Raw genomic sequence first — 9,997 nt, forward strand, 5'->3', positions numbered from 1 at the left:
TTCAGGTACAAAGAAGTAATCAAATAGTGTAGAGTTAACAGAATGTGAGGTTCACTCTGTGAAGGGTGCTCAGTTCAGGCTGTCAATCATTCTTAGTTTAGTTACAAAGGTATAGGCAGATGTAACTTGTGTTCTAATAAACATTTTTTCTTTTATGTCAGCAAGACAAGATATGCATGAAGAAGCTTAGAAATTTCCAGCAGCAAGTACACAATCCTAAGCATGTACGCGTTGCACCAACCCCTCAAAAATGGGTCACACATCAAACGCACCAACAGCATTACCAACCTGCTCCATTCCAAAAAAGGATGACACCCGAAACACATGGAGACTTCCAAGATGCTGGGTCACAGCCCTATCTGCAAAACTTTTTGCCTGCACCTAATTGGGTGACGCCGGAAATCCCCCGTAGATTCCTTGTATCCACCAGCACAGTCCCAAGCACACCGATGGAGGAGGGGGTTAGCTCAAGTCCTCCGTGTAACTCTGGAGGTTATCCCAGTGTGCCTCGTCAATCCCAAAGGGAAGCAACTAAACCGGATACCAGGACAAATCCAATAGGAACACACACACGGAGGAGAGTGCTCTGCACACTACCACCATTGGATCTTGCTGCTGCTCCTACAAGTCAGAATTGTATGGGACATAAGGTAGATGGACTGCTTCACATAACAAAAGAGCAAACCAAGACCGGGATCGCAATACCTCCGCAACCACCTGAAGCAAAAGGGACACAAACAAGAGAGAGGCCATCTTCAGCCCTCCTTCCTCCTCGTGATCCACTCTTGCATCCTGCTATGATTACTCCGCCGTGCCCCATCCCAGAGGGACAACAGCAGACCCGGTGGAGTTGCGATCATACACGCACGTAAGTGAAAAAATATATTTAGGTATTTATATATGCATCTTGTATTATCTGCAATTTTTTTGCTCCCTCCAGGATAAAAACTTCATAAACTACATTTTAACGTGCCGTTTGGATTAGTTTTTCTTTTTCTGCAGATGCCGGATCTCCCGGCTTATCTAATACCAAGACTAAATATGCGATTCCAAGATGTAGAGAAAGCAAGGAAATTTTAGATACCCGGGGGGGGATGACAACCACAAGTATTTTGTTTGCGCATTCCAAGGGAAACACACAACTTCTACTTTAGAGGCTAACAGGAAGCGAAACAAAACATCGTAGAGGACAGGCTGCAATACAAGAATGAGGGTGAAGGTGCAGGAGGAGAACACATGTGTGGCAGTGGACACTGAGTACAATCATAATCACCAACTCATGCAAACTGATGACATGCTGGTATTCTTGCACTCACACAAGAATTATGACCCCACTATTCTGGAGTACGTAAAGCTCCTACAGTACCATGATGTCAAGCATACAACGATCATGTCCATGCTATCAGAAAATGAAGATTGAAGCTACTTCCTAAGGATGACCGGATGAGACCTATTAAACCAGTAAGTATTCAAAAATGCACATACTGCAAATGTACATAGCATCCTAAGTCAACACCCATTGCTAGCAAAAAAACAAATGCATGTTTGCATATAATTTGCAGGAAAGCCATGAATGCAAAGAAAAATGATTTGGATGCTGTATTGAAACTTGTATCATTCTTCAAAGACATGAAGGCAATCAATAATGAGTTTTTCTATAACATACAAGTAGACAAGGACAATTCAATTAAAAACATTTTCTGGTCCAATGCAAGCTGCCGAGGAGCCTATCAAGACTTTGGCGATTGCATAACATTCGACACAACTTACAAGACCAACAGGTTTCATATGCCTCTGGGAGTGTTTATTGGAACAAACCATCACTTGCAGTCAATGATATTTGTTGTTGCCCTAATCAGAGACGAAGATGCAATGTCATTCAAGTGGTTCTTCGATACATTTGTACGGTGCATCAACAACAACCACCCAACTTGTATTCTAACATGTGAGCTCAAAAAAAACTCTACAAGTTTCATCATATTTTCAGTCTATGGGTCTGTATTGGGTATATTGGCTTTATATGAGAATAATGTAAAGCAAGCAGTTCAACAAATGTTAGCACAGAATTCCAACAAAAACAATATAAGAAGCAAAATCATATGTCACATGTTTAGACAAAATATAGTTCTGGATGTGAAGTTCAGATAGAGGAACCATAGAAGTTCAAGGACACTGATGTAAGAAAAAACATATGAAGCATGTTCAAGAAAAATATAGTTATGTATGTGAAGTTCAAGCACTGGTACCACAGAAGTTCAACAACACTGTTGTAAGAAAAAATGGGTTATATTATTAGTTAGTAATACTGCTACCTGTGAAGTTCAAGCAAAGGTACCACAGAAGTTCAACAACACTGCTGTAAGGAAAAATAAATGTAACATTGTTAGGTAGTCATACTTGCTACCTGTGAAGTTCAAGTACTTGTACAACATAGGTTCACCATTAGTGCAAAAATGAAGCAAGTTTCATTTTTTCATTCATGTAGACCAGTGCCCATCGATGGTGAAAGCTATACCACACTCATTCCCAACCACCATCGACAAGCTATGCCGTTGGCACATCTTGAAGAAGTACAAGGAATACCTCCCGTTGATGTACAAAAAGTAAAAAACATTCAAATAGGAGTTTACAGCTATATGAAACTAGCAGCTGATGCCAACAGAGTTTGAAGTTGCATGGGCTGAACTCGTGCACAAGTACAGACTGGAGAACGACCAGATGATGATCCAGCTGTGGAGTGATAGGAAAATGTGGATTTCAGCATATTACAAGAACATTTTCTGTGCTAGAATGACTTCCACACAACGAAGTGAGAGCATGAACCACGTGCTCAAGAGAGGGTTTGTCAAGGGGACCCAGAACCTACACAAGTTTGCTAGGCGCGTAAATGCTTGCATACAAACTCGTATGCAGAGGGAGAACGAGCAGACAATGACTAGCATGGTATGAAGACAAAAAAAACACCCCCATCATATTGTGTTTTCCTTCAACATGTGCACTTTGAATTTCAAAAAAAAAATGGAACCCATGACTCTACTTTGACTAATATCTTATTTTTTGACATGTGCAGACCAATCCTGTGACAAACACAACCTATGGCTACGAGGAAGACATGTCTATCAAGTACACGAGAGTCGTTTACACCGAGATGAGGACTAGGATGAGAAATCCCATGCTATGTCGCGCAAAGCCTACAGTAGAGCCCACTAAGTACCTTGTGTACTACCACAACAAGGTTGGCCATGATGATGAAGACAGATTTTCTTGGTCAAACCATGAATTCCAGGTTGTAGCTAACCCAAAGAATGAAATATACGAGTGTGAATGCAAGCTTTGGACACACATAGGTGAGCAGAAAAACAAACTCATTAAATAGCCATACTAGTAGTATCATATCAAATATATGAAACTCATTGCTGGCTCACAAACTATGTATTGTGCATTCATCAAAAAATGCAGGCCCATTCTGCCTTCACAACAAGAACATACTGGACCGCCTAAAGCCTGACAAATTTCCAAACAAGTATATCCTCAAACAGTACACAAAGACTGCAAAATCTCAACCAACCTTTGATATAAGGGACTACAGCACAACTGCATCGGATGGTAGCTCAAGAATGTCAAAGCAAGACATCTTGCTACAGCTAAATTTGATGGTCAATTAGAAAGCGATGAGATGTGACCAGCAATATGATGGTGCCTACTATGTTCTCAAGAGGCTCGTGGAAGATCTTGATGCAGTACATTCAGCAAATCAAGCAGATGCTGACGAAAGGACGGCTGAAGAGGATGTTGAAATTGAAGATGACCTCTATTATTATTATGCAGTTGAAATGCCCCACGCCGCTGCTCAAGCCAACCAATGCAAGCAGGGTGTTGACCAATCAATGCAGCAGCAGCAGCAAGAGATGACGAAACTGCCGCTGTACTCTAAACCGAAGGGTAGGAAGAACATTTCTGCAACAAAGATAAGTGACAAGAGAGCTCAAATAAAGGCACCACCTGGAGGAAGAGTCGTCGTGCTCGATGAGAATGGAGTGCCACTTGGACACAAACAATGTAGTGTGTGCAAAAAGGTTGCAGGACACAACAAGCTCACATGTCCAACACTCTTAGAAACAAACGATGCCTAGGAGGTCAAGCAACCCAAAGTTCAAAAACAACAACCCAAAGTTATAGAACAAAATAAGGGACCACACCCACAAAAAGCAAGCAGCAGACTTTGTAGCATATGCAAGGACTATGAACCACATAATTGAAGAACATGCCCGAAGCACGCAGATGCTGAAAAGACAAGCAAAAATCCAGAGAATAAACAGAAAGTAAAATCTAGAGCCAGGAACAAGAAAGTGTTGGCAGATGAAGAGGAAGACGAAGATGAAGACACCATCGAAGAAGAGGAAGACGAAGAGGAATAGGAGATGGAATGCGGGGAGGAAGAGGAAGAGGATAATGAAGAGGAAGATGACGATGAAGAGGAAGAGAAAGAGAAAGATGAATAGGTAGAGGTACATGTCAAGCAAAAACCACTACAACAAAAGCCTAGGAGGAGCGCAAGGCTGATGAATAGTTAGACTAGGTCAATTAAACAAAGCAAACTTATGTCTTGTCAATGTGCAGAATATTATTCCACTTTTGAAACAGTATTTTAGGAAAAGCTTACTTGAACTTTTATTGTTGAATTTTCAAAGAAATTATACAGTAGAAGTTCAAGTAAGCTTACTGCAGAAGTACTAGTATAGTATAAGAGGAGGTGCTGGTGATGTATTGTATGAAAGAGCAACCAGTAATAAAATGAAAAAATATACACTGTGAATTTCAAGTAATATTACTACCGAAGTCCTGCTATATTATAGCAGGAAGTGTTCTGCTGGTGATGTATTCCATACAAAGTGCAAGCAAGAATAAAAATGAAAAATATACACTATGAAGTTCAAGTAATATTATAGTGGAAGTTTTGGCATATTATCGCAGGAGGTGCTGGTGTTGTATTCCATAAAAGAGCAACCAGCAAATAATTATGTAGTTTGAAGTTTTTGTCAGCTTACAGAAGAAGTTCTGGTATATAAAATCGATGTAGGAAAAAATGCTTAAAAATTATGTATTGCCGTAAGAACTAAGGTTAGCAAGCCTAAGACAACACGTTCAGATGTGAAGTTCTGTTTGGATACGTGCAGAAGTTCAAGTACAATGCCGACAAAAGATAAATAACCGTAAAGTAGTGTATGAGAATATTTTTGCCCAAAGTTATAGTTGAAATCCATTCGTAGTTGGAAAATCACAAAAAAAACATATATAGATTCTATCCAAAAGGCTACGTATTGGTTGAGTTGAAAATACCAATAAAATACACAACACAGAAAATCCACTCCATCTAAAACTAGCAGCCCAGACAGATCTCAAGCATAAGTTCAAGTCAAAGATCATATGTTGGTGCCCAAAAATTAAACTACACAAAAAAACAAGCAGTTCAACCATAGCCCAGGGAGAAGTTCAAGTGCATCTGTTGGGAAAAAACATTCAAATGATGGATACTGAAAACAATGTAGTACATTGAAATTCACAAGCCAAATCATTCTTCACACCAAATACATTTGTCCACAATATTGTAAGTAATTGTGTTTCCGCTATAGATACACAAGTCACTAAACCATTCTTACAACCAAATCTTTACGTAATCGTTCCGATCATTATCAAACCTAAAATCTTTACGAAATCAAATCTACACTAAAACTAATGCTTCGAATTCACAGGCCCAAGGACTGGATCTCTTTAGGGAGCTCTGCACACATGACTTCATTCTTCTCGTTAAAGATTAGAGTGTGCATGAACTCGGCCTTCCAGTCATCTGCAGCAGCCTGCAAGCAAGAAATGAAATGATGGTTTAGTAAAGGATAACTAAAACCACAGTAGGAGCGTCTCAGCAAAAACACACAAGAAAAATGAAATGATGGTGAGACAAGAAAAAGGACAAAACATACCATCACATCACTAAAATCATCAACAAGCTCATTGCCATCATATGTAGAGCAAAACTTGACGGCAAAGAACCCAAAATCATTATACACTTGCTTTGGAACATCGATAAAATTCGGCCTCTTTGCAATAGTCACCCAGTTAGGCTGCTTGCTCGCTTTGTACGCAGCCTTGACGTACACCTCCTTGAGCAAACCAACAAATCTCTTGATCTGCTAGAAATAAAAAATAAGATGAAGTCAAAAACATGTTTACCAAAATAGTTAAGTTCAGGTACATAAAAAGCGACACTTGCATAAGATCCAGCTAAACAAATAGCAGAACTTCAACTATCAAATGATAGTCAGTTCAAGCAGTATTATGACAGCAGAGACAAAAACATATTTTGTCAACAGAAAGCATAATAAACTTCGTGTCAAACAAGAGAATATGAACGGAGGTTCAGGCTAAGAAACACTCACAATATTTTGGCAGTCTCTGTGGAAACTTGTTTGTGACATTAACTTATTAGTGTAAGGAAGTGAATCAAGGATGTCAATGCTCCCACGATATCTATTCAGCACATACACACCGTACTGCCATTGTCTCAATTGGCTTGAATAATATCAAAAAAACCTGCCAAGAATGAAAGAAATGGAGAACACAAACTATGAAGCATAGGTATTGAACAACCGGGATGAACACAAACTTCTTGACAAACTCAGCAAAAGGATGTAAATAAAATTTAAAAAGCAATAGTTATGAAAACCTAACCAGCTTTGCATTAAGAAGGTCTTCTTCCTTGCCGACAAACATTCGGAGGAGATTAGCAGATTTTTTTGCATCGAACTTTGGAACTGTTGCAGCAAGAAATCATACTCCAGGCAGTACTGTGCATTCACAAAAACACAATTAAAGCACCTTCCAAATGCCACTACAACAAAACTAGAGCAAAAAAAGGGAGATAGGGGTGCAAAGAACTAAAACCTGTATGAAGTAGGGACTAAGTACAACCCTGTCAGCACTAGTGAATATCTCAGAGGTCTCTTTCTTATCGTTCCACAAATTTATGAGATAATCCATTATGTCTCCTTCCATCCGCTGCCCTTCATCGAAAAGAATATAAAGGACACGTCATGTGAGGTCAATCACATTCCTACGGATGGTAAACATGCAGTAGCTTGTGCTGCAGAATTAAAAGGATGGGGAAAAATATTAGAAGTTCAGATACAATAACAAACAGATGTTCAGATACTATAACTCAAAGGCAAGGAGGGATGAACAGAAGTTCAGATACTATAACAACAAAATTCCAGACACTATAAATCTAAGGTAAGGGAGAAATGAACAAAAGTCCACATACTACAACAACAGATGTTCAGAACAAAGTAGCATCTCCAGCAACAAAGTTAAGAAGAAGAAAACTCACTCATGATACTTCTCCAGACCATCTTTACTAAGCACATACTGTCTCAACCTCCGGGCCTCGGATTTATTTAGGGGAGAAACAGCAGAACGCCACTTCAAAGGCAATCTTGATGCTCTGTCGGAGGAAGTTATGTTGCCAGACTCAACTTCCGGTTTCCTCCTGGTGATGACAGCATTACTACCACCTCTCCCAGCAACAGTACAAGCAGCAGATTTACCATTCTCCAGGTAAGCAATCTTCTCAAAATCATCATCAGACGAAATCACTTTTGCTTCGGCTGCTTCGACTGCACCAGCCTTCCTAGAGCAAGCTGTTCTTGGAGCACCACAAATACCAACAGCCTGCTTCCCCAACTTGGAAGGAATAAGGGTTCGAGCTCTGTCATCTTCTCTCAGAGTTGTACTCATCGATTCCTCCCTAGGCTGGTATTCCTGTGACCCGAGGAATGAGTAGTGGTAATCGGTCAAGTCCAACGGCTCCACTGTAAAAGAAAAGCAAGAGAAAAAAATACCATTAAATATAACTGAAATTCAGGTACAGCACAAATGTGCAGTCCAACTAATATAGATGACATGGTTACTACTCAAGCTGAACTGAAATTCAGGAAGAACCTAAGGCACAGTTCAAGATAAACTGATGAACTGGAAAATATTCAACTACAAAAGCATAGAAAGGCATCATCTCTGAAGTTCTAGTAGAAGAAATGCTCGTTTCCAAGTAAGCAATGAAAGGAAAAAAATACTGAAACAAAACACACTAGCAAAATAAAAAACATAAAAATGAAGTTCATGTACAAGAAATGCTCCTCTCCATCTGAAACCAGCATCCTAGCCAGATCTCAAGCAGAAGTTCGAGTTCAATAAAAAATGAAGTTCAGGTAGAATAAAGATGCAGTACATGTAAGAAGTCCAAGTTCCAAGACTTATATGTGTAGTAGCCAAACAGAGCTTGGAAGTCTGTCTCAAATAGGTTAGAAGAAGCGATTGAGTACAACCATGTCTTCTTGATATCCGTGATATTTTCATGGGAATAATTTGTAAGAACCCCATCGTGAAACGAATTAACATTCGTAAGCATGAAGAATCCACAGTCTATACTGCCATCAAACACAAAAAAGAACAGTGTAGAAAAAAACGATAGAGAAACAATAAATGACGTCGCAACCTACATACAACTATAGTTAAACACAAGTGATCGAGAGAAAAAGTGGAACTCATACTTGTTATTCTGCTGCGGGACATCAATCCAATCCAAAGGGAAATTGCTGATAGTAATAGGACTGAAGGGTGTCTCCCTGTCATTGCTAGCATCGCTCCAAAGCTTCTTGCTGGTGTCAGTCATCCACCGACATGCTCGACTTCGACTCCGAAGACATCGACGGTATGGATGACGATGTAGGAGACGAACAAGAACCACTGCCCACAGGGCACTGGACAGCCACTTCATCGTATGATATATATATATATATATATATATATATATATATATATATATATATATGTCGGACACACCCAAAGAAGGCAATGGCGACGGGACAGCGAAGGATGACCTCTCCAAGAAGCAACCCATGCGCCGACGTCAGTGGAGCCGCTCTAAGTCTCGCCAAGGCAAAATCGGTGATACCGGCACAGGAGATAATAGCACCCCGGAAACTGCCGAAGATGACGACAATCCCCTCCAGCAAGATTTAGAGCAGGAGGATGGAGAAGCCAGCCCTCCCAAGAGAGCGGAAGATGGAGAGGCGGAGGATGATAATTACATGCCTCCCTCCGAAGACGAGGCAAGCCTCGACGATGACGAATTTGTCATCCTTGAGGATCCCGTCGAGCAAGAGCGCTTCAAGCACCAGCTTATAGCCACGACAAATAGCCTTAAGAAAAAGCAACAGCAACTTCGAGCTGATCAAGATGTGCTAGCTAACAGATGGACTGAAGTCCTTGCGGCCGAGGAATATGAACTTGAACGCCCCTCCAAGAGTTACCCAAAACGCAGGTTGCTACCCCGCGGCTGATCGGCCACCTCGTGGCCGCGACAGAGAGGCATTTCAGCCAAAGCTCAGACCGCACCCCAAGGCCACTCAAATAAAAATATCAAGGCACGGGGAAACACGCTAGACCTGCGAGAGGTATTGGAGGACAAAGCAAAACACGCAAGATCGATCTATGGATCACGAGGGCACGCCACTATGCGAGACGATAACCGTCACGCCAGATACAGTAAAAGTAAATCTGGCCGGGCCGAACACAGCGGACAATACTCATTTGAGCTGTGTCGCGATATAGCCCAGTACAGAGGCGCCGCACACCCCCTATGCTTCACAGACGAAGTAATGGATCACCAAATCCCAGAGGGTTTCAAACCCGTAAATATCGAATCATACGACAGCACAACAGATCCTGCGGTATGGATCGAGGACTTCCTCCTGCACATCCACATGTCCCGCGGTGACGATCTACACGCCATCAAATACCTCCCACTTAAACTCAAAGGACCAACTCGGCATTGGCTACAGCCTGCCAGCAGAATCCATTGGCTGTTGGGAAGATCTAGAAGCCGCATTCCTCGACAACTTCTAGGGCACTTATGTGCGACCACCAGATGCCCATGACTTGA

The 9,997-nt window shown here is 41.1% G+C and overlaps 1 protein-coding gene across 1 annotated transcript; it reads left to right on the forward strand.

The window, feature by feature from the left end:
• Positions 1 to 2,652: 2,652 nt before the first annotated feature.
• On the forward strand, positions 2,653 to 3,665 carry LOC147979466 (protein FAR-RED IMPAIRED RESPONSE 1-like). Its single transcript, XM_087515220.1, has 3 exons — positions 2,653 to 2,943; positions 3,071 to 3,347; positions 3,460 to 3,665. Exons 1-3 carry the CDS (start codon positions 2,653 to 2,655, stop codon positions 3,663 to 3,665), a joined length of 774 nt encoding a protein of 257 aa, XP_087371346.1.
• Positions 3,666 to 9,997: the final 6,332 nt, after the last annotated feature.

This window comes from Triticum urartu, chromosome 3A (genome assembly GCF_056163025.1).
Source record: "Triticum urartu cultivar PI428250 chromosome 3A, HENAU_Tu73, whole genome shotgun sequence".
NCBI classification, from domain to species: domain Eukaryota; kingdom Viridiplantae; phylum Streptophyta; class Magnoliopsida; order Poales; family Poaceae; genus Triticum; species Triticum urartu.

Coding starts and splice junctions, on each gene's coding strand:
- LOC147979466 (XM_087515220.1), top strand. CDS start 2,653: ATGCCAACAGAGTTTGAAGTTGCATGGGCTGAACTCGTGCACAAGTAC. Junction 2,944..3,070: donor AGCAGACAATGACTAGCATG/GTATGAAGACAA, acceptor TGACATGTGCAG/ACCAATCCTGTGACAAACAC. Junction 3,348..3,459: donor CAAGCTTTGGACACACATAG/GTGAGCAGAAAA, acceptor CAAAAAATGCAG/GCCCATTCTGCCTTCACAAC.